At 42.2% G+C, this 21,732-nt stretch overlaps 1 protein-coding gene across 7 annotated transcripts in view; it reads left to right on the forward strand.

Moving 5' to 3' along the window:
- The window catches only part of IKZF2 (IKAROS family zinc finger 2), a 118,387-nt gene extending 100,697 nt beyond the window's left edge, over positions 1 to 17,690 (forward strand). For all 7 annotated transcript variants that reach the window (XM_017838151.1, XM_017838153.1, XM_017838157.1 and 4 more), the window contains 2 exons: positions 1,859 to 2,002; positions 7,637 to 17,690. In XM_017838151.1, the coding sequence (XP_017693640.1) occupies positions 1,859 to 2,002; positions 7,637 to 8,361 (869 nt within the window). In that variant the 3' untranslated portion in view covers positions 8,362 to 17,690. The remainder of the gene's footprint in view (positions 1 to 1,858; positions 2,003 to 7,636) is intronic.
- The last annotated feature ends 4,042 nt before the right edge of the window (positions 17,691 to 21,732 follow it).

The following is a 21,732-nucleotide window of genomic DNA, read 5'->3' on the forward strand; positions in this document are numbered from 1 at the left end:
GAGGCACAAATGGAATTAAATGAATAAATTGCCATGTTTTCTTATTACAAATGTCTGAATTGAGAAGTTCACCTGAGCAGATATTATGTTTTGTAATTGCCTGGTATTTGCTCTTCCTTACTAGAAAGCAGACAGGGACAAGGCTTTTAACACCCCATTTTTCGTATATTATGTGCTAGCAAACAGCTGAGTGTTTAAGAACAGGGGAGTGGTTGTTCCATGTCAGGATCCTGAAGGTGGTATGGTTACATGGGAGGGAAGTAGGCTGGTGGTGTTCGTTTATGGCACTGTCTCTGGGAGAAGGTGCCTGTGACACAAAAGGCTGCTATGGTGAGAGACAGGAGGAGGTCTGGCAGAACACATGGGGGTGAGTCCTTCTCTACTACCTCTGCAGTACCCATGACTTCACTGGAAGGTTGATCTAATACAGGGAATGCAATGGGGTGCTCTCAGTTTACAAACTGTAGGAACTCTGTGCCATATCATCGCAGTTTCTATTTCTCTGCCATACATTCTTCACCTCAAATAATTTTGTTGTGTCTCAACCAAGCCATTAGCGCATGGAATAGTGGCTGATACTTGTCAAGTTTCTCTTGCCGCTTTCTGAAGATGACTGCAGGACAATTAGGCCAGGTATCCCATTCACAGCAGCAGAGCAGAACTGTACGTGGAATCACACTTGGTATATATTGCAAATGTCTTGGCACTCAGTGCCACGGTCTCGTAACCGCAGTGGTAGTGGATCAAGGGTTGGACTTGATGATCTTGGAGGTCCCTTCCAACCCAGCTGATTCTATGATTCTATGACTCTCTGGGCCTGATCCCCAGTCTGGTACCACTGACCCTTCTTGGTGTTTATAAGAGAATGTTCAACAAAAACAGAGCACTTTGTCGGCACTTGGGGAATAGCTCTGATCCCAGTGGCATAAAACCCTGTATGAGTCACTACCCTGGTCAGAAGCCTGTGCAATTCCTATACTTTTGCTCCAACACCTTATTCCCTAACCCAACAAGTGAGGAAGAGGAAAATGAGTAAAGTCAGAAGGGGTCATTGATTTCTTGTTGTTGTCTCAAAGACAATGTGTGAGCGTTCCCTCGCTGTGGAATGATCCCTGCAGATTCCAAAAAAGTGGTAAGACAGATGCAGAAAACCTCCATTCACAGGTTGCTGGATCTGTGTTTGAGGGGATAAAATATTAATAAAAACTTGATAGTTTCTACATCTGATTTTGAAGGGGCTTTCCATGTGATGTTAATCCCATAATTCCAGTACAGTGTGTGTTGATTTTACATTCTCACGTGTAGAAAGAGGAAACATGCTTTAGCAAACTGATCCTTCATTTGAGAAGACTTGTCTTAGGGAACACACAGACAGGCCTAGGAAACACAGCTTGTTGATGCCTTGTGTGATTTTTAATCATTGAGGTTAGTGCAAAAAAATAATAATAAGAGTAGGTATTCTGTAGGATAAGTGTGAAGTTAATGGAATACACAAAGAATGATAACTAAACATTTACATTGGCGACAGGTGACCCTATGGAAGGGGAAATAACACAAAATGTCATCTACAGAGTGAGTTTTCAGAAGTGTCCCCTCCTCGCTGGGGATCTTGAGTGTCCATAACAAAACAAGTCTTTTAATAAAGTTGGGCTTCTGCTAAATAAGATGGTCCCAACGAGAGGTATTTTGTCAATGTGGTTTTGCTTACAAGTGATTGCTGTCTTGATGCCCAGTGTGTTCTTGCACCTTGCTTTATGTTGTGTTGCACTTGTTGCACAGTCAGCAGAGCTCAAATGATTTGTGTTGTCTGTGAAGTGTGGACCAGACCTGTCTGATATGATTTTTTGGTTTTATGTAGTACCTCCTATGGAAGATTGTAAGGAACAAGAGCCTGTGATGGACAACAATATTTCTGTGGTGCCTTTTGAGAGACCTGCTGTTATAGAGAAGCTGACAAGCAACATGGGAAAGCGTAAAAGCTCCACCCCACAGAAGTTTGTGGGTAAGCTGGAAATATGCCTTTTATTATTTTTAGTGTGGAGGTGTAGGGAACTTGTTATTTGTAATAGCCAAAAGAACAAGGGGAAAGTAGTAGCGCTCTTGGAACTTGGTTGTGAGATAACAATGGAGAGGGTTAAATGACAGCAAGAAATCCTGAAAATCATTGAAGTAATTTTACCAACCCAGAAATTTCAAAAATTAGGCCCCTGGTATCATGCAAATGCTGTAGAAGACCTTGAGCTTTTATCTTATGCTGCTTAGTTTTTTTAAAAAAAACTTTTCTCTGACCCTTTTGAGATTTAAACTTGTCATCTTCCCTCTCCTTGCTCCAGCAAAAAAACCCAGCAAGCTAAGACTGTCATATAATTATCTGTCTCTATATGTGTTAAAAAAACAAACAAGTATCTCAAGATGTATTAAATTCCTAAGAGTTGGCAACAACTGGTCTGATAATACTGGCATGAGGAAGTAAATTGCATCCCTTGTGTTGGAAGAAGTGCTTGCTCCAAGTGCAGCACTCTGCACACAATAAACTTACTAATGCATGAATATGAAACAGCATTGGATGGCTTTTGGTTATCAGATTTAGAATCATAGGCCCAGAATTCATATTTTGCTTTGTGTCTTGACATATTAAAATTGCTCAGCTTGTAACAGGAGACAGTGTGGAGAATTTTACTTGGTTTGAGCTGTAACTTAAAGCTTCTTTTTACTGCTACTGAAGCAGCGCTAAACTTCTTAGGAGGGAAGCTGGAACAGAGAATTATTTGGGGTAAGTGTATGCTGCCAGACTCTAAAGTCATGTAATAGGCGTTTTCCATGCTCACTCCCTGGAAGGACAGTCACACAGAACATCAGGGTGTCACATCCTCATTCTGAAGGCACTTACAGAGAAGATCAGAGAATGTAAGCAATTAACAGAGCCATTTAGAGAAGTTTTTGCCCCTCAGCTAAATGCAGATTCAGATGGATTTGTTAAATCACCACTGACGGTGGTTGTAACTAACCTACAGGGTTTGGAATAGTAGGGGGCCAACAGCATGCAGCAGCTCACCTGCGGGGCTGACACACTGACCTGGCTGCTCTCGGTCAGCTGACCATGCCCAAATATCAGTGCTGAGCTGAGGTTAGGTCAGGAATGATCCAACCCACATGAGGAATGCTGGGAGACATCAGTGTTTCCTGTGTTGTTAGTTCTTCTGAGAGGAAAGCTTATTTCTTGGACTGTTGTCTTTAAAAGTGGTCTGAAATGAAGTGCTGTATAGCTGATAAGAACTGCAGGATTTATACTCTCATTTAATCTATCTACTGCTTTGACAACAGCTGGGGTTGAAGAGGGTGGAAATGGGAGCACTGCTCTACTGACAAGCCACATACAGCTTTATGAGCTGGTAAACTTGGCCCCACCACAGCAGGTTTCCCTGGTGGTGTCTCAGCAAGCTCTATGGGTTCCTGTGGGCTGGGATCACCAGGGGCGGGAGTTAAACACGCTGACACTTCAGCTGGTGCTTCTGAACCTCGGAGACTTTACAGCCTCAAAAGGAAGAGGGGCAGTTCACACCTCTCACTCCTTTCTCCCAGCTTGTCCACGGAACAGAGCTGTGTTTGCAGTGCCTCACAGAGGTTATCTGTGCAGGGCTGGAGACTGGATCCGGGAGGGCTAGAGATCTTACTGCCCTCCCTAAAATCCTGGCATACCCAGCATACGCTGCTCCCATAAGCAGTGCAGCTTGCTCATGACCAGGATACCTCACAACTGAGGCAAGCCACTGTTTGGATGGTATAAATTGAATCAGTTTTTGGAAGCTGTAGATGGTAGGTTTTTTTCAGACCAGAAAAGTTATTTTGCTTGTCCACTCATGCGCCATTGACCATCTGTTGTTGTTGTCTTCAGAGGTAAATTTACTGATGGGAAATCCTTGCCTGAGAGATGCACATTATTATTCTCTTCAGCAGGTTATACTATCTTGTTAGATAAACATGTTTTGTCTATAGGTCTAACAGATTATTTTGGTATTCCATTTTTCTGGGACTAGGAATTCCAGGTTTCAGTTTTTTATCCAGATCTAGCTGTAGGAGAAAAAGTGTCCTCTGTCATACTTACTAGATCATATTTTTCTGCCTTTTCTGATCTTTAATGACATCACAGTGTTTGAGTTGAATAACAGCAGTCTTCACTTTGCTGCCTTTTTTTTTTCCACCATGACCTCACTTTTCTTCCCTTTTTCTCCCCAATGAAATATTGTTCAACTCCATCAGGAAGAACTTGTTAATGGTTCTCTTGCTTGCAGGAAATTTTCCTGTGCATACTGCAAGTATGGCACTTGTCCAAAACAACTTAATGGTGTTTATGAGAAGGTCATGTAAGCATAAGCTAAAATCTTTGCATGCTACATCTATCAATGCTTTACTGCTCTTTCTGATCAGCAATCTCCAAGGGACTGTGGTTATGGACCACAGTCTCTACTCTAGCTGAATTTTGAGGAGGAAAGGAAACAGCATACAGCAAATAGAATTAATTTCTGTGTGAGAGATGTGGTTATGTATCTGCTGTTGAGGTAGTAGTCTTACCAAACCTGTTGAAATAGTGGAGGCAGAAAGTATAACTTATGAAGTGCAGGAGTCTGAGTACTTCTTTTTGCCTCTCGTTCAATAAGGGAGAGGCAGACACCAGTTAAATTAAAAGCAGATATCTTCAGGCTGATTGTGTGGAGCAGATTCATGTATTTTCAGTTTGAATGTGGTGCTTGCTCTCGCAGTGTCACTGAGGTTAAGAACTGGCAGGATGCAAAACGAGACATTTATGTGGCTTACGATAAGACCATGGTTGTTAGAGTAAAAATTAAAAATACACGGGCATCTCAGAACAGATGAAGATCAACCAACATCAAAATTACAGTCAGCTTCCACTTAATGGGAGTCAGGGAGAAATTTAGCCAGGGGTTAATTCTGTAATGGCTTTCTCCAGGATTTTTTGCAGCTTTCTCCCAAGTGTCCAGTGCTGCAGCGGCTTTAGCTACTTGATGAGATGGACTGCAGGTATCACAGCACAGCTATGTCTGTGTGCTTTGATCCGGCTTCAAATACCTGCTTTGAGGGTTATTTGAATGTCATGTGAGAGACTGACATGAGAGACTGTTTCTTCATCTACTTCACTAATGTAGGGCAAGAATAAATAGAATTTGAACATAGTTTTACATGAAAATTCAGAATAATTAGTCCGATTAGTTATTTGTAAGTATAGATTTGGCTAAAGAGGAATTTAATTTGGAAACCACACTGTAGTGGTTTGTTGGACTGTTTGTCCAGCTTCTGAGCTCATATTTGTTGGTTCCTTCCAATGTTATCATTTATTTTAGTTTTTTATGTCATGCTCCATTTCTAAGGCTCTGAGATCTTTGGAACTGGATCATAATTAAAGGAATAAATAATTCAGGTCACTGGCAATTTACAGCTTTCTCTGCTGTCTGTGCTGGAGTAACTAAACATGGATGATAAAAGGAATCAAAATAAGGTTTGCATCGTTTATCCAAGTAGTCCATAAAGGATAGATAATATTTCTGGATCTCTACAGCCTACAAAGAACTGACAGTGTCTTTCTTGGCTGAATCAGACCCTCAGCAGATCCATTTCTTTATTCAAGTATGGGAATGGCCACAGCAGGTGACAGGGACCATTTCCATTTTCATTGCTTTCTTCCACTGTGACAAAGACACCAAATGCCTCCTGGAGCTGTCCTCCAGTCCCACTTTGGCCCCACTTGGGAAGGAGCTGCACTGTTTCCTGGGAGGCTGGAGCCTTGTCCTGTTTCAGAGCTGCCCATCCCATCTGCAGCAGGACAGCCATCACAGACTGCCAGAGCACAGCAGAAACATGAAAAGAGGTGTGATGGCAAGAATCATCCACAGGTCACGTTGGATTACCTAGACCATTGTTGTAGCAGGGAAAGGTTGTGAGGTACACAGTTGGAAGGGTTGGTCCACTTGGAAGCATGTGAACAGTACTGCTGAAGAGAGTAAGAATATTAATGTGCTTCACTTTAGACTTATATTTAATTACCTTGCTAATCAGGGCTAAGTTCCCAAGCAGAAGTGATGCATCATCTCTAAGGATTACATGGCTGTTCTATATGCATCACTTTAGAATAAGTCACACTGAGTGGACTGAATTATTACAGTCAAAAATGAAATGTGGAGTGATAGCTATGTCGAAATGTACTAATGCAGTTTGGAAGAGATTTTGGATTACAGTTCTCTTTCTTATGGTGTTTTATACACGTTGCGTTCCAAGCAATTTTGGCAAAAGGTGATAGAATATTCTTGAGTAATTTAATTCTTGGATAGCCAGACCAGTTGTAAGTAGCAACTCCTTGAATTTATTAACTTACACTATTGAAAAAAAATCTGGTTTTATGTACCGAGGCAATGAAGTAACAAAGACAATAGAAACCAACCAAAATTTATCAGACTTCATAAAATCGCCTTTAAAAGTTAACTGTGAACAACCAGCTAATATTTGTATGTGTGAACACCCATGAGCACGTACATCTTGTATCACATACATATAACCTTTTCTATTTAAAAAGAAGTTATTACATGAAACTTTCCTTGTACAGCCACTCCAAAGCCTTCACTGGAAAAGCAGTTGTGCTGAACCCTGATGTAAGTAGTGGAGAGCTTCTTACAAGGAGAGCTGTGAGATGTAACATGCTGCCCTGTGACTGCCATAATGTACCAGCATGTGGTTCTGGTTTCACACATCTGTAATGCCATTGATGTAAAAAGGTTACAAGGATGTGAATTTGGATTCACACAGTGAAGAATCAGCCAGCTTCAGCATCGTTATGTATTTATTTAGCCTGTGTCAGTGAACGGTGCTTTTGCCTTTTACCAAAAGCTATACATGTGGTTTCTCTATTTGTTTTCTTGCCTAAATAGACACTGGGAAGGGAAGTCTGTGTGTGTGTGTTTTTTGCTCAGTCCAAAAAGGATAGAATCTTTTATTTGAAGGGGGGGAAACTAGAAAGATCAGCCTCCAGTGCTCCTGAAACTTGCTCCGTTCTTGGCTACCTGCAGTCATTTTACATTTTTTTCCACTGGCTAAAGGATTTACATATTGTGGCTCTAAAGGCAGCACCATAACAGCCCCGTGTACCTGTTGTTTTGGTTTCTCACTAGGCAGCCCTGTTGTAAGGTAGGTATGATGCACCTTGGACTGTAGGAGGTGTGTGGTACTGCTCCCTTGAATTTTGGGGAGAGTATGTCTAATGGCATCAACGGTCAGACCTTATTGACCTCAGTATTTCAGTCCCATTATCTACCAGTTAACTTGTGTTTCCCAACTTAAAGCACGAGCGCAGTCAGGCACAGTGAAAGGTTTGGAATTGCTCTGGAAGTCACTGCAGCTGCATGCATCACCTGGAATAAAACAAAAAAAAAGCTGTTGGTGAGGTTGCTGTTTTACCCATCCCAGGACAGGAGCTTTGCAGGAGGTTAGTAAACAAGCAGAAGATTAAGTTTAGACTCTGGAGTAATTTCACCCCAGGTCAAGGGTTTTCCGTCCCTCTCTACCCCTTTTAAGTGACACGTTGGAGGGATTACATTGATTTTCCTCATGCATTTCTCTTATCTCACAGGTGAAAAGCTCATGAGATTTGGCTATCCAGACATCCCCTTTGATATGAACCTAACCTATGAGAAGGAGGCTGAGCTGATGCAGTCTCACATGATGGACCAAGCCATCAACAATGCAATCACCTACCTTGGAGCTGAGGCACTTCACCCCCTGATGCAGCACACACCAAGCACAATTGCAGAGGTGGCGCCGGTCATCAGCTCAGCTTACGCTCAGGTCTATCATCCCAACAGGATAGAAAGGCCCATCAGCAGGGAAACAGCCGACAGTCACGACAACAACATGGATGGCCCGATCTCCCTCATCAGACCAAAGAGTCGAACCCAGGATAGAGAGGGCTCCCCCAGCAATAGCTGCCTGGATTCTACTGACTCAGAGAGCAGCCACGATGACCGCCAGTCCTACCAAGGAAACTCTGCCTTAAATCCCAAGAGAAAGCCAAGCCCGGCTTATATGAAGGAGGACACCAAGGCTTTGGATGTCACAAAAGCTTCTAAGGGCTCTTTAAAGGATATCTACAAGGTGATCAACGGAGAAGGGGAGCAGATTAGGGCTTTCAAGTGCGAGCACTGTCGGGTCCTTTTCCTGGACCATGTCATGTACACCATCCACATGGGCTGCCACGGCTACCGGGACCCTCTAGAGTGCAACATCTGTGGCTACCGGAGCCAGGACCGCTATGAGTTCTCGTCGCACATAGTCCGAGGGGAGCACACATTCCGCTAGGCCTTCTCATCCAAAGGGGACTCGTATGAAGTAGAAGAACTGCACATGAAGAAATACTGCACTTACAATCCCACTTTTCCTCGGACATTGAAACGCCTATTTTGTTGTTGTTGCTGTTGTTGTTGTTGCTGTTGTTTAATTATTATTATTAACCTTATTTTTTGTGGACCCAACCTCATTTGCTCTGCCCAGCTTAAGAATAGAAAGAAGGAAGGGAAGGGATAAAAGAGGGGTTTGTTGTTGCCATCGCTTTCTGGGGAGTGACCTGCGTCGCTTTCTGTGGGAATTGGAAGGCAGTCCGTGTCTGTCTCAGTCAGTTGTACACCATGTCCTATTTTGGGATATCACTCAACCCTTCTAGGTGCTTTCAAGTCCCAACAAGATGCCACTCATTTACAATTTCAGAGGAATAGGTAGAAACATTTCAGAGGAGAGTGTTTTTCTAACGTGTAGTTACTGTGCGGGGTCTTGGTGGCTGGAGAAGAGGGGGGGAACTTTATTCTGCGGAATGAACAATTATTTTTAAAGCAAAACTGTTAGGGAGTTAGGAGCATGAATCAAAGTTACTTTCAAGGGAGAGCTGTTTTCCTGGGTTCAGTGTGTATTGCCCCTCTAGAATGTAAATAAATTATTAAAAAAAGAAAAAAAAAAAGGAAATGTATGTCTTAACACTGTACCACATTACAGCAGTTTAGTTTCATAAGTCTGAGGGCCTTCTGTGGTGAGTCTGAGGCTTTGTATTATTATTTTCCTTAACTTATGAAGCACCTTTTTTAGGATTGTTTGTATTCTGTTACTCCATGCCTATGTGTTGTCTCACTGGCTTCTAAGAGACCTAACTTTTAAGAGAGAGCATTTAGGAATAACATTTAAATTTGCTTTTAGGACAGTAAGTGGCCTAGGAGTGGGTGAGAGTCTGTAGTTTACTCAAGAGGTTCTGCTGCTCTTCTGAAATAATTTCGGTTTAAAATGATGGATTTTAAAATGACAAAAGTACTAGTAAAAACATGTTCTTTAAATATAGGTATATATAGATATATAATTATGTAAATACTTTCTCATTCTATTATCACAGTATTAACCTCTTGGAAACAGCCTAAACTAAGACTTGCAGCTGGGAAAGTGATGGGAGCCAGATCCTTGGCCAGCATTAATCCTCTTAGCTCCATTGAATTCAATGGAACTGCCCCAACTCCTTCAGCTACATCAGGATCTGAGCCTTGACTGGTTTTTCTCCTTTTGACATCTTATTTGCTAATTTGCTGAACCGGTGATTTCCTTTTGTTTCTAAGTCATCAATTGTGCTTTAATTTAGGGGTGCAAGTGTCAGCAGATTTTGCTGGAGAGCACAGAAGCCTTTCACATCAACAGGATGCATATGACCTTCCCTACTTTTTCAGAAAGTGTTAAGTGGAGATGCAGGTGCTGTGCGTTGATTTGGATTTGCAGATTTCATTTTTATTCCTAATATATTAATTTCACTGTGGGGAAAACAAATGGAGAAACACACTCCAGAGCAAGTCCTTGACCCGCAGACTGGACAAGGAAAAAAAAGTCCACCGATCTGTTTTGTTTCCTTTCCTTCTCTCCCTGTAAATAACAAAGCCAGCAACCACCCAGCAAGTTGCATCAGTAAAAGCTGGGCTTAAACCTACAGGACAGATTGCCATTGAAACCCAACTGTTTGTACCAATCACAATTGAAATGTTGTTGTTTGGCAACAAGAGCACAGCTTGAGAATGGAAAGATCTGCATGGGTTTAACCCCCTCTGTGCACACGGTCTCCATGCGCCTGGGGAGACCTTTTCCAAAGTATAAAGTTACTAAAGTATAAAAGAGAGAGCAAGATCAGGCCATAATGAATTTCCATCTGCTCCCTTCAATCTGTGCACTCCATGTGTATGCCAGTTTGCTGTTCGTTTTGAGGGTACCAGGTTTTTTTTCTTCTTTTCTTCCTAGACCTGGAGCATTTGAAAGTAGGAGCTGAGTGGTATTGATTGAAATCTTTTTATGGTGACATTCTTGGCAGCTAGAACCTGTGTTTAGAAAGGATACAGTAGATCATGGCCAGATTACCTGATGACTGCTTCCCAGCACTGCAATGCTATTAAGTATTAGCTGGTAAAGTCTTGCAGTAGCCTATTAATTAGAATATGGAGAGAAATGTCATCTTGTGTAATGTGAGAGCTATCAAGGCTGGGAATATACAGGCTTTGGAGAGACAGATTTAAAGATCTATTCCCAACATTGTTCTTAGTGTCGTTGGGTTCCTCCCCCTCCTTCCTTCTTCATCCTAATGTAGAGGAAACTCAGGCAAATGAGCCACTGCCATCCTCCAGACCATTCTCATTGTCTTGTGCCTGGTGTAGTGAAAAGAGTTTGTGCAGGAGAAAAGCAGAGAAATGCTGGAGGGCATCACTTTTATTCTGTATGGCTGATTCTCTGCAGCTAGGAAGGTTGGCTTAGGAGGTGGCTGGCCGTGTTTTGCATCAGGATTTGCCTGGAAATTCCAAAAAGAAAGAAAAAAGTGGTTGTGATTTGCTGAGACAGGAAAGGTCTTTTAAGAACAAGGCGCAAAGAGGAAGGTGCTGGGCCTCAAGGTTGCTGGGCTTGTCTGGGCCTCCAGAAAGACACATGCCCAAGCCAGAGAAAAGGCTTGCCAGCAATTCCTTTCATTCTCTGGGGGCAACACTCCATTTTCCCCTCTGTGGTCAGTGGAAAAACATGGGCTATGGTTTCTTGGAATAGTTAGCGCTAGGGAAAAAGTGTTAAAAATTTCTGCCTTTGTTTGGTAAAGCACCGGAATACGGGAAAGGCAGAAAATCTCTTGTGTATCCACAAAGAAGTTGGCTGTAATTGTATCTGCAGTTAGTGTGCACTTTGGTTCATTGATGACTCATTGATACCTCCTGTAGGGTGTATTCTGTAGATGTTTAAGGGATCAGATGGGGAGGCTCGCTGGTTCAGCTAAGCCCAGCTTCTTGTTCTAAGGGTAGCAAGTGAGATCTATATGTCCTGGTGTCATGGGCATAGTGAACTGGGGAGGCACTGGGGAGTTATCTTCCGAAACCTACGTTTTTTGGAGAATTTTATGTTCATTTTTATTATCAGTGTCCTTTTCTGAATAGTCATTAAAGATTTTCATCCTAGAGCTAGGGAAAGGAGAAAGTTTGAATTCTAGTTCAAATTTTGAACAAAATTTTGGATTAACATGTACTTAAGAATTTAATTCCTGCTGAAAATTATTGGAGAGTTTTATGTAACACAGTTTGTCCCTTCACAGAAGTGTGCAAAATGGGGTCGCAGAGATTTCTTTGGGTTTTTCTCTTGCTTGCTCACTGCAGACTTCTAAGAAAAGCTCTTGACTTTTGACAAGTTCGTTAGTCATTCACAGTGTACTTGGAATTTCAGTAGCTAATCTTTGGCCTGCACATCCATTTGTTCTGAGTATTTGGTGTTGGAAATCGAACCTGACTGGTTTTTATCGGACTCTTCTGAAATTCTTGGAATCGAGTTTCCAGTTAAAAACACGCATTTGCAAATCTAGACTTGCCTTCCTGTGAGCATTCCTCATTTTCATTAAAAATAATTTTTAAAAAAGGTCATTTCTGTGCACATCCCTGCCGGTAAACCCTTCTGCTTCTTTTACATCAAAAATGGCAAGGTTCTCCCTCAGTTTAGAGGATTACAAGCCTAATAATTGAAGGAGAAGTGTGACTGCTTGTTCTATTCCTGGTGTGATCCATAGCCTTGGAGCAAAGGGCATTATCTATATATCTGCAGTTATGGCCGATGAATTTTACAGCCACCTCTCTTTGCAATCGGTTAGGAGTGCACATCAAAATATATAGCATTTTTCAGTAAAGCCAGCTCTTCGCTCAGTAACTTATGAGATTAAAACAATTTTAATCTCCTTAAAAAGTGCTTTCATCCATGCTGTGATGTGAAGGTGTCTAGGCATCAACCTGTATCAGTCTGTATTAGGGAGAAAGAATCTAAATTGGCTAATTGGCTTGGTTTTTAATGGGGCGAGTTTCTGCAGTACGAGGACCCAGCTCACAAAATAGCCACATGGACCTAAAGTATGTTTACTACAAGGTGAAGAAATTCTCGATTGTAAGAGTTTCCAAATTTCCTTCAAACTGTTTACAAGGGCATTCCTAAATTTGTGTTGTCAGGCAGGAGGTCAGTAATTAAATCAAACCCTTCAAAACTAGCCTTTAATGAGACATTATTGCTGTTGTCCAGGACCTGAGCTCGCTTGCTCAGATTTGAAAGAAGCCAGACAACAGACACTCCTTCTTCCAGAAAGAAACTTTGGAGATAATTGAGGCAAAGGTGCTTATTTCAGCCAAGGACAGGAGCTACAATAATACAGTTCCTTTGCTGGATAAATTCCTTTCTTTAACTCTTGCTGTGATTATAATGTAATGAGGAGGGAGAAAGGAAGCTGCACTGATACCAGAATCACCTAAAGTCAGAGTGGGATTTCAGGAAAAATGTGATGGAATTGGCTTTGCCACTAGAAATTTGCCACTAGAAGTCTTAGCTTGGCTCACAAGCTTTTAAAAACAAAAATGGATGGTAGGAATGGCCTGTGGTCTGGGGCAGCTGGAGAGCTTGAGAAAGTATATTTATAAATATATAAATATATATATATGGTATTGTATAGTTAGATATATGCTTTATTGTATATGTGCCTTTTCCAAATGCATTTTGGGAGATCATGATGTTGTTCATGATATCCTCCCATACCCTTTCAGAATGCACGGCAAAAAACAACCCAAAGGAAACATCCCTTCTCCTGCTCTGCACCCTCCTTGGCAGCTTGACCCGGAGAGAGGAGTTGGTACTTTGCTGTGAGATTTCCTGGAGTCAGCTGGCTTTTAGGAGAGGGAAGGGCTGAAAACTACTCTAGCAAACTGCATTCCAGCTGTCCAGCCAGAGCTGGTCTGGGAGCTGGTCCCAGCCGGCACAGCATCCCCAGCGCGATGCCAAGACCTGCCGTGGGAGCCCCCGGCTGCACCGTGTGCTGTGGAGCGCCAGGGCAACGTCTCCTGTTTTCTCCCCCTCAGAGCTTTAAACGAAGCACACTTGGAAATGGACTTTTCTCTCCTTTAAAGTTCCCACTTAGGAACAGGAGCAGACTTATAAGCACCTGCTACTTGCTTCAACCTGGAAAAAGAAATGCAGTGAGCCCATTGGAAGTGGTTTGCAAGGTTGCCTGTCAGGCTGCTGCCACCCCAATAATTGGTGTAGAGATGAGAGAAGCCCATCAGTAGAAGTTGTTAAGGGGGCTCGTCCGCTGGATTCATTCATCGCTGCGGTGACGAGCGCGGTGTTTCAGTACTTTCCTGGCAGGTTGGTGACCTAGTTTCAGGTCTAATTATTCACCCTGCATAGATGCAGTGTCTGAGTGCTGGCACAGCCGAGGTGTGGAGCCTGCTGTGGGGAAGGTGGCTGGGCCAGCATGTTTTTGGTGAGAGCCTGAGCCTGGTGGCAGCCCAGTGCCACCTCCTTAGCACTGCTTTGGGAGGTCTGGGCCCGAGGCACTCACAGGGAAGGGGAGGGGAGGAATTAGGTAGAAAAGAGGCAGGACTTGCTTCATAGTAAATAGATTCCCTTGTATCCCATTGATGTGTTCTGAGGTATAAGCAAAGGAGAACATCATGGGTTTCTAATTTGACCTCCTACAACCACGCCTGAAGGGGCTGCTTGTGTTCTTCTCCACGAAGAGTCTGAATTGACCAGAGGATAGTCAGAAGGAGGGGTGTGCTAAGGCTTTGCCACGCTGCATGCTTAACAGGCCAGGAAAACAATAAAAATGGTCTCTGTTTAGTTCACTTAGCTTCCCAGTTGATCATGCAGGCAAGCATTCCCAGTTCCTGTTCACTTCCAGCCTTTGGAAAGGTGGTTATCGTTATGCTCACTTGGATCCTCAGCTGTCTCTCTCCTTCTGTAAAAACTTCTCCTTTTCATACAAATCTTGGGACCTAAGTAATTAGTGGACAGAAATGACCATTTTAACAAAGCTGTAGTAAAACCCAATATTATTTACAGTTGCAAAAAAAATAAAAATACTGTGATGTATTTACTGGCAGTACGTGAAGTATTTCAAGAGTGAATGACAATGAAGTTCATCAGATCATGTCTTCAGAGGGGCTTGTATCATGTGGACACTGTGGGAGAAAGGGAGCAGCCTGACCCAAAGCTGGGGCTGACACTTCCTTCCTCCGGCAATGTTGATTTAGGCAACTACACTGCCGCCCAGGAAAACATTTGAGCACGATCAGCCTCCTGCCATCCCCTCGGTGAGGTCTGGAAGTGCACAGGAGCCTTGCAGTTAACTGTGTTTAACCATTACCGTGGTTTGTGAGATCAGGGCAGTGGGTGCAGCACAGCAGCTCTGGGCAGGTCTCTGTTGTCAGCGTTGAAGGTGCATTCCCCATTCCCTTACTTTTGTGTAGCAGCCTTAATCCCTGGCACTCGGCGGTACGTGGGTACCGGCAGTCTCTGGTCTGTACTACCAGTCATGGATAAAATATGGATGCCTCCCGCAAGGCGTGGTGGGGAGCATGACTCTGTTATGGGCACAGCGGAGCCAGTTTGCAGTAAATCGGGCCATTTAATTTTACCTCAAGTGACATCGAACACGAAAAGCTTCTTGCAGGGGTAGAGGTCACTGAATCCCTACTATGCACTTACTGGGATTTGACGTTGCTTACTGGAAATGGATGTTCGTTCCTGAACACACTGTAACAAGGGAAGGACTTCTTTGGTTATTTTTGTAGTCGTTTGGATTCTGAAACTGTGATCAATTATTTGACGAATTGTCAAGTGTCCTCAGAGCTTGAACACGTTCACTTCCTCCGCCATGTAGCAGTCTCCTCTGGCTTTCCATGCTTTTCTCTTTCCCCCTTTTCCTTCTTGGAGCTTTAAGTCTGGGCCTGCTCTTATCTCCTGTAGCTTTGGGCTGTCTAGGGGCTTGGGGGGGTTGTTTTTCGGGGGGGTTTTTTGTTCATTGGCTGTACAGTCTGTTTACATATTTTTGTACTCAAGTGTAGTTTTTTATTAAAAACAGGAAAAAGAAAAAAAAACTAGTTGATTTGAGAAAAAAAATAAGGTACATACTCTTTGTAACACTTTAAAGACCTAGGGTACCTTCAAGATGACTCCACAGTGATGTAATTATAATACTGTATATTTGCCTTCCTTTTTAGTTGGTTTTATTTTCTGTTTGTTTTTTTTTTTTCCTAAAATGTGTATCTTTTTATGAGAAACTGGAAACTTTTAATGCAAATGTTTAGAAAAATTTAAAACTGTAAAGAAAAAAAAAAGGTCATAATTTTTTTTCCTGTTGGAAGAAAATGCTTTAAAAAAAGTTTTACTACTGTTGTATTCCAGGGTGGGGGTTACCAACCCCAAATTTGCTTCTTATGCTTCATTCTTGGATCCTGCTTTCTAAACGTGCTCATTGCAGACATGGATGATTTGCTTATATTAGTTTTAAAAACAAAAATCACCAAGAAAACCACCTTTTTGGGCAAATTTTCTGTTCAAGTGCAATATTTTCCCTGACGTCTTATTAGTGTACAGTGGTTTCTGTGTTCCTTCCTCAGTCCACACAAATCAGTGAAACAAAATGCTCTGTCTTAAATGCATTCAAAGGTATGGTTCGAGTAAATTCATATCGTGACTGACAAAACATGAGGAACTGTAAATTTAGGCTAAAGCCCATAACTAACCTCCTGCTTTTATTTGGCATTGAAACACATCCACATCCAGAATTAAGGACATACTTGTTCTTGCCTCTTCCTTCCTCTTCTTTTCTAATTGCAGCTTTCTTTTTAAGAAAAGCACTTAATATTGATGTTTATTAAAAACAAGAAAAAATAAAAAGATCTTTTGGTCTGATCCAAAACCCAGTCAGTGGAGACTTCTGTTGACTTTGATGATGGATTTTGGATTAGGCCTAATCTCTTAGCTAGGGCAAAACTGCCATTTACTGTAATGGGAGAGATTTGCCTGTGTAAGAATTACAGGACTCATGTCCTTTATCTACCTGAGAGACCAGAAAAGCTTCTTTAGAGTTGTCCTTGTCTTATATAAGTTTAGATGGGACTTGTTTTACATATCATACATATTTATATATAGTGTATTTTTAATGCCTTTTTCCCCCCCCCAGTAGACCGAAGCCGCCGTTCTGTAAATATGTATTTAGGTACGTAATAAAAAAAAAAATAATAAAATCCCCTTGAGATTTCTTCGAAAGGCAGTTACTGCGCATGCACAGTAGCCACTTTTGTCTTTTAAATTTGTATTTAAGAGATTTCTTTTTAATAATAACAAAGGTGAAGAGACTGTATCCCCTTCTGATTGATTGCCAAAATAATCTCCCAGACCCTTGTGTTTGAGGTCAAGAAGAAACACGCACTGGGTGGGTGACTGCCGTGGTGCCCACGGGGTCACGGTCCTTGGGCCAAATTCTGGAACCCCTCTGGGGGTGGTTTGGGTCCTCCTGCAAACGGGGACCACACTGGGGCAGTGGGATCAGAGCAAGGCAGCTCTGTTTAGGGAACGTAGGCTCAGGCTGTGGGTCTGATGTGTTTGCATCTTCCCTGGCTCATACACTGCCCATTTTAGTGCTGTTTTCCTAAAGAAAGCCGGGTGAGTAATCTAGCAAATAACCCCTTCTCTCCCAGGTTACGGTTTTCTCGTTCTGTGATAGATGTTCTGAGCTCAGATCGAGGAATCTTTCAAATTAAAAAAAAAAACCAACAACTAAAAATAGAAAATCAGAGTTCTTTCCAAAAGGCAGTGAAGACACTGGGAATTATCCCATTTCTTTATGTGCTCATTGGAACATGCTCTTATAAAAAGGAGTTCAGAAACGATCCCTCTGACAGTGGTGCATGTGAGCAACCCTAATGTAAACCTGTATCTCTCTGCTAAAAATGTTTTGCCGTTATAGACTGAACTATGGGACTTGTTGTTATTTTTATTTTCTTCTTAGTATACATGCATACATATGGTTGCACATCTGTATGTGTGTACTCTGTACCTGTGTGAGTGTTGTACAGCCATGTGAGAGTGGGAGTCCGTATGTGTGTATAAATAAAGAAGCTGCAGAAACTTTGTAATACTTTGTGAAAAGGATTATATTATAAAGGTTTGTACTGTCTTGAGTGCACAGCTACTGGAATAAATGTAGGGAATCTCAGGAACAAGCATATAATTTGTCCAAGAATTATTTCTTCTCAGAAGTGTAAGTGCAGTTTTTAATTCTGTATATTATTTAATATTTTACCAATAAAAATAAACTTCTGACACGAAAGGGTTTTTCCATTCAAGCTTTCTGGAGACATTGGGGTATGCATACACTTTTCTTTCTTGCAGCAGGAAACACATGTGGTGATTATGCACCTCCCAGGAATCACATTTCTACCTGATAACAAATCGTGTTAATTAACTGGAGAGATTGAGTTGGGGTTTTCTGAGTATGGGTTATGAGACTGGTGAATTGGGCACAGATCTGCTTTTAATATTCATTGAAGCTAAAGACATTCTTTTCATCAGCTCCAGCATCAGCTAGAGACGTATGACTATGTAAAATGGTGGCATCAGTCACCTGCCACTCACTTTGTCATGGCTTTGAACTCAGTTACTAGCCCAAGGTCCAACTTTTTCTGGAAAACACTTGGACTGCATACACAATTCCTTTGAACCCTTCCCTCAGCATGGGTTTTTGGCTGAGTTCCCTCTGTTGTAGCTGGAGGTGATCTTCCCAGTCAGGATTTATTGGGCATTTCACATCACCTAAGTTGTTCTTTCTTTCATAATGCAGCTATCAATCTGGTAGCATTCACGGTACAAACTCTTCAGAATAAAAAGATCTTATGAAGCTTCGTAAACTGTTTGTTGTCTGTTTTAAGAATCTCTTGTAAAATTCTGGTTAAAGATTAGCCAGCCTCTCCCCATAATAAAAGTGTTCATCCTTCACATGAGAATGGAAACTTCTTAAGAGATCATCTGAATAAAAGTTAATCTTCCTTTAAGTCATGTTTTATGTATGTTGTCTCCAAGGAATGCTTCTGTTCAAGGAGCAGAATTTCCCTGGATTTCTCTCACTCAGGATTGCTGTATTACTGGTTTTGCTTCAAGCAGACTCAAGATCAGCTCATGGGACAGTCCAAATCTTTAGTGCATGGGTGAGAAATCATGCTGTGCCGTTGTAGAACAGAAATGACTGGCTTGACGGTCTTGCCCCAAGACTTACTGGAGATGGTAACGCTTTTTCAGTTGACTTCAGATAAGGTCTGAGAGGCTGAGGGCAGAGCTCATAGGCAGGAACTGAATGACTTGATAATGCTTAATGCTGTTGAGCCATTCACAGGGGTGAGACTCTGTGCATGGCCTCATGTTATTAAGGAAGCGAGTCTTGAAAATCTCCTGGCTGTGATTCAGGGCCAGCATGTTGTGCTTGTGTCTCAGTAAGAGTCACACCATGGGGTGCCATTGCTTTTTCCTCTAAATCACCCTGTCAGTAGGTGCAAAGGGCAGGTTGACTTTACCCATTCAACTCTTATCTGGGCAACAGGGAATCGTGTCTGATCCCTCCTCTGCAGCGCTTTTGGTGGGAAATCCTACTGTATGAAAAATAACCTTTTCCTGCTTTATGGCAACAGACACTTAAAAGTTACTCCAGTGACCATTGTCTGCGTAACACTGTCATCGCCGAGTCTTACTTTGGTCTATGGGAGGCAACTGGTTTCAAAATATTTCATCATTGTCTTTATTACTGGATCAAGTGATGTAATTACAGTGGGTCTTTCAGCTGCAGCATCACCCTTCACGTTGGTTGACTGGATCAATCTCGTAGCCAGGTAAGTGCCCTATTTCTGACCTGCCAGTCCAGCACCATTTGAGCTGCAGTCCCCCTTGTCACAGACAGGCAGGGGCAGTGCAGGTGAATTTTGAGCAGTGCATTCTGACAAGGGCCTTCTGGTGCTTTACCAATACCAATATAATTTTCCCAGTTAATAAAAGTTAAGTGTTGGTCCCTGGCTTTGGCTTCTATGGCTTCTGTTTTTATGCAGTAATTTCAAGAACTTAAGTTTCATCTGAGGGTGAGCTTTGGTTTTGAAACATGGTGAATCAAAGTACATTTTTTTTTTCCCCGTCTTTGTGCTCGAATGTCAAATCCCAGCCCTGCCATGAATCATTTCCCACCACGACACTGCAGAATATATAACAGAGCCCGTGCTAATGGGAGACAACGGCAGGGCCTCAAAATCCCATTATGAAACTCGCAATAATCGAGGGACTAAAAATAAATTTTGCTTGGATTGCAGTTTGAACATGCTTGGGTTGTTTTTTCTTTTCTTTTTAGTCAATCCTAATGTAGTTAGCCCTCAATAAACCCAGCTTTACCCTTCTGCCCTTCAGTGCTTATTTTTGTCTCTTCTTGGTGCATTGTATAAACATGTCATAATTTCCAGCATGCAATTATAAGTGTTTGTTGTTTGTTTTGTTTTGTTTTTTTTTTTCGCAGCAGAGTACCTCAGGAGACACAGTGACTTCTGGATTCAAAGAAATATGAGTTGAAAGGATTACTGTGTAAGTACAGAGTTGCTTAAAATTTAAGGCAAGGAATGAAAGCTCTTTTCAAAGGAATATACTTGTGAAATAGCCTTTGTGTTTCCTGTTAATACCTGGTACAGAGATGGAGACCCAGAGTACGACATTTTCCAGGGATTTCTGTCAGTGGAGAAACTGAGCCCTTCTAATGAGACTATATAAATGCTCAATATTATCTCATTATTTTTCATTAATCCGTGCACACCAGCCCGCCTCCACATGCTGTAATTCCATGTTACCACCCATGTTCACATTAAAATAGGAACAGATTATTCAAGACTCCCACACAAATCGTGAACCTCTATCCCTTCTGATCTGTCACTGGCCATCCCTGCGACAGAGCCACCTCTACCCTAGGCAAGAAGTTATCTTTAAACCCAGCAACCCAGCCCTTCAGAGCTAAATGCCTATTTTTATTCCTGGCAAATGCTCCTGTGGTATCCAACATCCGAGCCTGGATGAAACTACCTTGTCAAAACTGATTTTTAACAGAAAATTGCTTTTCAATGAACCTATTCTCTATGGAAAGTGTCTGCTTTTCATAGATTTGGGAGGATTTGGGGATTTTTTTCCTCAATAAGAAAGCCTGAAACTCTAAACCCTTGGAAAGTTTCTGGGTTATTTTGTTTGGTTTAAAGAGGAAATACTTCCCTGCCCTCAACTCCTGTTTTCATATCAGTTCAAATAATGTCAAGACACCCTTTGCTGCTCTTTCCCATTATTTTTGTTACTTTTCCTGTTTCAGGCTGCCTGTGTGCAGTTGATAGGGTGTGGTGAGGAATGTAAATTATTATTTTCACGTAGGTGTGGTAGCTATTCAGTTGTAAATCCTGTTTTCAATTCTTCTGACTATTTATTTGCAATCTGTAATATTGATCTGTCTTCAGGGCGGAGAAGGCTGCAATCTATCAGGAGCAGGGACATTTATTCCTTGCTAAAATAAAGCATTCAAAGCACTCCCAGAAATTTCCAAGATGGGAAAAAAGAGATTTTCCTTGAAACTTTTTTCCCTCCCCTCTTTGAAATGAGTTGAGGAATTTGTTTCTGTGGTTGATTTATCAGTTAGTTGCAAAATCTGACCAGCCTCTCTTTCCAAATCCATCTCCCATGATAACCTGCCACTGGCTGTCTCTTGAGAACCGACTACAAAAGAACAAATTTAAAGGTTTGCCTCTGAGTGTGATTCAGGATGGTGGAGAAACACAACTAACCTACAACAGGGAGCTCTGCAGTTGCTGTTGGACTCGAGAAAAGTTGTCAAGCTGTTCTCAGTTCCACACGAGCCGTAGCAGATGTGCCTGAAACACAGCTCTGTTTTCCCCAGAGCTGTGAACAGGCCTTTTGGCGTCCTCCTGGCAGATGCTCCTGCTCTCCAAACCCTCTTCCAAACAGGTTCTACCTTAAGAAGGTTGAGCTGCTGTACAAAGCACAAGGGGGTACATCACCTACGGGCCCAGATCCTTCACCAGTACAAATCTGTGCATCCTGAGCAGCCTGGCAGGAGCTGAGCATCACTAAGATGTGAGGGCTGCTCTGAGCTCTCTGGGCTGTTGTGTGTGCTCCTAGGGATATGCTCTCATCTGTGCCTGTCCTCTCCCAAGGACCTGTTCTGGTGATAGCCATTATAACCATAACTATCGTTATAGCATCTGCTTGTGTTAGTGCAGCTTGATTTCTAGTTGTCAGTTCTGTCTGTACCTCCTTTTTGGATAAATCCAGACATCTGGAAGCACA

Source organism: Lepidothrix coronata, unplaced genomic scaffold (genome assembly GCF_001604755.1).
Source record: "Lepidothrix coronata isolate B3197 unplaced genomic scaffold, Lepidothrix_coronata-1.0 Scaffold326, whole genome shotgun sequence".
In the NCBI taxonomy this organism is placed as follows: domain Eukaryota; kingdom Metazoa; phylum Chordata; class Aves; order Passeriformes; family Pipridae; genus Lepidothrix; species Lepidothrix coronata.